The sequence below is a fragment of the Octopus sinensis genome, linkage group LG14 (assembly GCF_006345805.1).
Source record: "Octopus sinensis linkage group LG14, ASM634580v1, whole genome shotgun sequence".
NCBI lineage: Eukaryota > Metazoa > Mollusca > Cephalopoda > Octopoda > Octopodidae > Octopus > Octopus sinensis.
The window spans coordinates 20443615-20451114 of NC_043010.1; the positions used below are offsets into that span (position 1 = coordinate 20443615).

General features: G+C 33.6%; 1 protein-coding gene across 2 annotated transcripts in view; it reads right to left on the reverse strand.

The window, feature by feature from the left end:
- LOC115218870 overlaps positions 1–7500 on the reverse strand; it is a 410980-nt gene that overhangs the window by 253868 nt on the left and 149612 nt on the right. Inside the window, exon 1 of one of the 2 annotated variants that reach the window (XM_036508718.1) lies at positions 3965–4093. The exons of the other annotated variant lie outside the window; for it this stretch is intronic. Coding sequence (XP_036364611.1) covers positions 3965–3983 — 19 coding nt within the window. The 5' untranslated portion in view covers positions 3984–4093. Of the gene's footprint in view, positions 1–3964; positions 4094–7500 lie in introns of those variants that run through there. 2 annotated transcript variants of the gene reach the window in all.

The following is a 7500-nucleotide window of genomic DNA, read 5'->3' on the forward strand; positions in this document are numbered from 1 at the left end:
CATCCTGAGGTCAGCCTTCAATACTCCCCTCCTTTTCATCTTCTGCAGGCTCCTTCCACTCAAACCATTTATTTCCTTCCATGACCAAGTTCCCTTCATTACTCCCACAGCCATGATGGGACTGCACCAGTGCAGTCTCCTCTCCTATGCACTATGGATTATTCCTCTCCAGTGTTCTCTCACAATACCACATCAGAGAGGGTGAGTACTATGCAGTTGTTTGATATGCTAGAAATGGCAGCCAAATTTCTCTTAAATCATTCTTTAACAGCACTCCATCAGTTAATGGCTGAGTATTCCTCAGACATGTGCACCCTTAATGTAGTTCTCAGGAAGATTCAGTGTGACATAGACTGAGAATGTAAAAGTGGACAAAATGCCACAAAGCATTTTGCTTGGCATCATAACGATTCTGCTAGCTCACTGCCTTAATAATAATAATGATTTTAAATTTTGGCACAAGGCCAATAATTCTGGGGGAGGGGTAACTTGATTACACCTAATGTTTCACTGGTACTTATTCTATCCTGGAAGGATGAAAGGCAAAGTCTTTGAACTCAGAACAAAGAATTTGCAGTTAAGCATTTTTTCCCAGTGTGCTAATGATCCACAAAACTTTGGAGGTGATAAAGTTGATTACATCAACCACAGCGTGTAACTGGTACTTATTTCATTGACCCCAAAAGGCTTTTGAGGTCGATAAATTAAGTGCCAGTTGCATACTAAATGACTGCCCCACCTCCCCCAAAATTTCGGGCCTTGTGCCTATATTTTTACAATAGATCTGCTTCTGTTACGTAATTTGATTGTTTTAAAATTTTGTGTCTTCAGATATTTTTTTGAAATGATTCATAAATTTTTATTTCATCACTATTCCAAAAATAATAAAAAAAGCACAGATTAAAAAAAAAAATTAACATTATGGATGTAACCCAGAAGTGTGGTGGTGTGGTAAGAAGTTTGCTTTCCAACCACATGGTTCCAGGTTCAGTCCTACTGTATGGCACCTTGGGCAAGTGTCTTCTACTATTGTCTCAGGCTGACCAAAGTCAGTGGACTTGGTAGACAGAAACTGAAAGAAGACTGTTATCATACGTGAATATATATATATGTGTATATATATACATCTGTATATATATGATGTGTGGTGAATTTATGGAAAGAAAACTCATAAAAACTCATCAATTTAGTTAAAAATGGAGAAGACAAGTTGAGAATTTTAATTCATGCAGACGAAATGATTATCTGCATGAATTAAAATTTTCTTATATATTTTAACAACATCGATTTAACTAAATCGATGAGTTTTATGGGACTTCTTTGCATAAACTCACCACACATCATATACAAGTATTACTTTCATACCTTCGCAAATTTACGCCTAAAACCTACCAGCAAAGTTTGAAGAATCAGCATTAGAAACCTCCAAAGTTAAAGGACGAATCTACATACAACCTTTTTACACCTATCTCTGTCTGTCTATCTATCTATCAGTCTGTCTATCTATCTATCTATCTATCTATCTATCTATCTGTCTATCTATCTATCTGTCTGTCTGTCTGTCTGTCTGTCTGTCTGTCTGTCTGTCTGTCTGTCTGTCTGTCTGTCTGTCTGTCTATCTATCTATCTATCTATCTATCTATCTATCTGTCTATGTATCTATGTATCTATGTATCTATCTATCTATCTATCTAGCTAGCTAGCTAGCTAGCTATCTGTCTGTCTGTCTATCTATTTGTCTATCTATCTATCTATCTATCTATCTATCTATCTATCTATCTATCTATCTATCTATCTATCTTCTATCTATCTATTTATCTATCTATCTAAATGTATGTATGTATATGCATGTGTGTGTGTGTGTGTGTGTCTATATGTCTGTGTTTGTCTCCCACCACTGCTTCACAACAGGTGCTGGTGTGTAACACAACCTTGTAACTTAGGGGTTCAGCAAAAATGACCAACAAAATAAGCACCAGGCTATAGAAAAAAGAAGAAATAAGTACTGGGGTCAATGTAGTTGACTAAAATCCTTCAAGGCAATGCCCCAGCTTGGCCACAGTTTTAAATGACTGAAACAAGTAAAAGACACCTTATTGCTTATATGAAAAATAGGATCAATTTCTCAGTAAATGAAATACAAGTGATTTAACAGTTGTATTGCTATGGTAATTAGTTTAATAACACAAATCAAAGTTTTCTCGCTAAAAATTATGATAAATACATTTAAATATTGACCCCATTAAAAAAAGGGGAAATACTTCTTTTGTTTTCCTTTGTTAACTCTTTGGTCAATATTGAGTCAAATATTTCATTTGATTCCATATTGGGAGATATAGATCAAACATGGAGCTATTTATAGTTTAGGATCTTTTCAGTTTGAACAGCAGTTTTTTCTAGCGGTGTCATATGAAGTTGTCACCCATAATTATGACCCTAGTATCGATCTATTGCATTTCAATCTGTTTTAGGGTTAGAATTAGTGTTAGGGTTAGAGTTAGGGTTAGTTAGGGGTGGGGGAAGGGTATCTTTTTTTCTTCAGAAATATAAATAAACCCAATCTGTTTCTTAAACGAGGGACATATTCATACGGCACAGAATGTTTTCACCCCAATAGACGTCATTAATTGGTTGAAATTGCAGAAATTGAAGAAAAAAACAACAAATATGTTACAAACTATAGAATTTTCTCAATAAAGCCAAGAGAAAAAGATGTTCTATAAACACATTCTACCAGTATACGAAGTTTAAAAGTGTTTAGTTATCTGGAAATTATTAAAAAAACCGCCGGTCAAACCGAAAAGTTCCATAGTTTATTGGGACACTTTAGGTTTCAACTTCTATGCTCAATGCTGAATCTTACTGAAAATTGCTTTAACTATGGTACCAAAGTCATTGGAACAATATTTGGTTTGGCTTTGGTACCAAAGTTACAAGAACAATGTCCAGTATAACTTTGAAGCTAATGTCAGACTTGATTTCCTGTTCAGCCCCAGGCAGTGAATTGATGAAATTCTTGGAGAATTGGACAAAAAACATGCAGTAATGATAAGGCCTTTCACATTTATTGAAGTACCCCACTAGTGACCCCTGAACAAATTACAATCGAAATACAGAAGAGCAGAGGGTGCTCTCTCAGAGTTAGAGTAGGAGTGTAACCTGAGAATCCCCATGAGTAGCGGTGCATCATTCCATGTGCATATTATTAAAATGGCAGCACTGTGCAGAGAACTGTTTGGGATTCTGAGATCAGAACAAGGAAAAAGGATGCCATGATGGTTTGAAGACTCACTGAAATAAATCCTGTCTTCAAGCCATCTAATTTTGATAAAACTAAAACACCATTCAAGTTGATTCAGTATTTGTATAAATTGTTTTAGATGTGGAAAGAATTATAACAGGAAGGAAAAACAGTTTTGAAGTTAGATTAAATTTCTTGTCTAACACAAGAATATTACAGACTGGTTTCAAATTTTGACACAAGGCCATCGAGAAGAGAGTAAGTTGATTACATCGACCTCAGTATGCTACTGGTACTTAACTTATCAACCCCAAAAGGATGAATGGCAAAGTCAACCTTGGAGGAATTTGAACTCAGAATGTATGAAATGCCATAAAGCATTTTGGCTGGCAAATCTAAAATAACACATTTTCTGATTCCATTATTAGTAAAAATTAAAAACAAAACTTTTGGCATTGGAAAATTGAATCGGGGTGTTTGATTGAAAGTGACTGGAATAGAACCCAAAGTGAAATAAAAACAAGAAAATAAATAAAACAACAACAATAAAAATCTAGGTAAATAATGAAGAAAATAAACAGTAATCCATAATTAACAGATAATTTCATTGTATGTAATTGCTAAGCAATACCATTTTTGAAAGTAGTAATTTGGTTGACAACATTAATTGATGCGTTTGTTTTAAGCGTTAATTTGTGATCAGAAAAAGAGATATTTACTTACCTGATGACACGGTTGGCATGTTGAACTCACGTCAAGAGAACCATCACTGTTATTGACTCACATACACTCCTGTCCTAAATAGCTGGCTTTTGCTACACATTGGTTTTAATTTTTTATTTCCCAATCACTCAAACCAGACATAAGAGAATGCATGTATGAATACATATATATATCTATATACATGGCTTGGTAGGAAACGTAAATGTATGTGTACAAGTATGGAAGGGAGAGGAGAACGTTTGACAGGGTATGATTATATTTGTAATTGATCGTCTTGTATGAGTTGATTGATCTATAATTACACATCAATCTCTCTAAATAAATGTAAATATGTTGGTGCAGATCAATATTTGTGTAATGCATAGACATTCTCATATAAATCTATTCACATATATTTGTATTTAAATTATAAATAAGCAACTGTGAGGCAAAAGTTAAAAAAATATATGGAAATATTCACAAATCTCACATATAAAGGAATAACGGTTTTGTAAAGGGACTTAAATCTTCCTGAGTAGCAAAAACATGTTCAAGAATTTTCATTCAATTTTAAAAGATGTGTCAAAAATATCACACCCTTTAATGAAATAGCACAAAAATGCAGTAGATTCTTGATGTAATATTGCTAATGATATTTATTTTAATTAGAAAATTCTTTTCAAACCATACACACCATTTTTCATTGAAATCCATAAAAAAAAAACAGGGATTTAATTTCATTTAATAGCTGTTATGATTGTGTAACGATATTTTAAAATCTTTATATTCACATGGTAAATGGTGAAGTAGTTATTATTTTAGTGAAATGACAAACTGTTAACATCTGCAGTGGGGAGGTATTGAAATGTATTGATTTCTTTCTGTGTAAAAATTATTGATCAACGATTTGTAAATCGATAGCAAATGTGAGATACAAATCCATTAAATTGAAGGTAAGTAAACAAATCCATAAGGAACAAAAGCGAGGGTTATACCCAGGTGCAGAATAAAAGTTTTATCATCTTGAGCAATCAGTTATTAATTAATAATCCAGATCCATTGAAAGGTTATGTTTTAAATCTGATTAACAGTTTTAAAGTTCAGTTTTGGATGAAGATGAACAGAAGTAAAATAGTCCATAGAAAACTGGAAAATACAAAAATCTGTTGTTTTTAAAAAAAATTATTATTGAATAAATTAGGTAAGGGTAATTCTGTGGTCCAGAAGATCAGTTCATGATTCCATAGTTCCAGATCCAGGACCAATAATAGACAAAACTTCTGGTGAGTCTTTTCTGCTTTGTGGATGGAATTTGTAGATGGTAACTGTGGAAAGCCACGGTATGTCTGTGTGTGTATATATGCATATATATATATATGTGTGTGTGTATATATATATATATATAAAATCATATATCACGTGTATAAATGTGTGTGTGTGCATGTGTGTGTATGTGTACTTATGTATATGTATATGTGTGTGTCTGGGTTTAAACCTGATGACCAGTATTGTGTTTAAGTTTGTGTTTGTGTCTCTTTATGATATATAACTTAGTGGTTCAACAAATGGGGATGGATAAAATAAGTACCACATTGAAGTAAGCACTGGGATTGATATGATTGTCTAAATTCCTTGATTGCAGCAGTGCCCCAGTTTGGCCACAGTTCAGTGACTGAAACCAGACAAAGAATAAAAAACAAAACAAATGAATCATTAAATATCCAAATATGACCGAAAATATGCCTCAAAGAATGTAACCTAAATAGTTCTCTCTTGATAATATCTGTCAGTGTAATATATCACATGAGGTGAAATACATCTAAAGATAACGGTTTGTTTTGAAATTGAGAATAAAGGGGGGGAAAAAAAAGAACCACATCACAAAATTCTGGTTGGTTCCAGACATTAAGCATAGTTTCTCTTGTGTATTTGATGCCACCAAAAATCCTCCCATCTCTCATGTCACACAGCATCTATTCCAACCATCTCGCACTAGGTCAGTTACAGGTGAATGCAAACAGATATTTAAGAATATAGTACTATTTCAATTTCGCTATGAAGCCAGCCAGGAATAAAAAAAATCTCACACACATCACACATAATGTAATAGCTTTAGATTGTTTTTTTGTTTTTTTGATTGTTTTTTTTTTGTTTGTTTTTTTTTTCAACAAAAGGATCAATTGGCAAGAGGGTGCTATAACTCAAACGGCCAGACAAACGTACCAGTAGCTGGCTTCACAGACTTTGGTAGCCATTCTAATAATCAAAACCGATCGATAGTCATGTTTAATTTGGCAGGACAGATAGTGCAGTCGTAGATACGAGAGAGGCAACTCAAGTATAAAACAATGAAGGTGTGCTGAAATAAGTTCCTACCATGATTTTCATGTTTTTTTTTTGTTTTTCTTTTTATCTGTTATGAAATAATGAATGAATAATAAATATTTCTTGAGTGGCAAAATATATTGTCTATGTTCCCATGACAACGCTCTCCTTCTAATGATTGATGCTTGTTATTATAATAATGATAATAATAATAATAATTATTATTATTATTATTATCATCATTACCATTATCATTATTATTATTATTATTATTATCATTATTATTATTATTATTATTATCATCATTATTATTATTATTATTATTATTATTATTGTTGTTGTTATTATTATTATCATTATTAGTGTAAGCATAGCCTTATTGAACCATTTAAATTTGTACAGCAGAGCATATCAGTGATAGGAAATGCACCGTAAATAATAGCATTCTTTTCAGAGAGTAAACAAAAGAAAATATTTAATTCTCTCTCTACCAGTTATATAAGTTTGTATACATATACAGACATGGCTGTGGTAAGAAGCTTGCTTCCCAACCACATGGTTCCGGGTTCAGTCTTACTGCATGGCCCCTTGGGTAAGACTCTTCTGCTATAGTGTCAGGCCAACCAAAACCTTGTGAGTGGATTTGGTTGATGGAAACTGAAAAGAAGCCTGTCATGTATATGTGTGTGTGTCTGTATTTGACCCCCCCCTCACCATCGTTTGACAACTGATGTTGGTGTGTTTATGTCCCTATAACTTGCAAACAGATACCTATAGAATAAGTTCTTGGGTTGAATTGTTTGCCTAAAGGTGGTGCTCCAGCATGGCTGCAGTCAAGTAAAAAAATAAAAGAACATACACACAAACATACATATACAGGAGTGGCTGTGTGGTAAGTAGCTTGCTTATGAACAACATGGTTCCAGGTTCATTCCCACTGCATGGTACCTTTATATGTATATGCATGTGTGTGTTTATGTATTTGTGTTTGTCCCCCCAACATTGCTTGACAACCGATGCTGGTGTGTTTACAGCCCCATAACTTAGCGGTTCGGCAAGAAAGACCGATAGAATAAGTACTAGGCTTACAAAGAATAAGTCCTGGGGTCGATTTGCTTGACTAAAGGTAGTGCTCCAGCATGGCTACAGTCAAATGACTGAAACAAGTAAAAGAGTATTTCTTCTAAACTATGTCATTGTATGAAAAAAATTTATAACATTCTTCAGACATA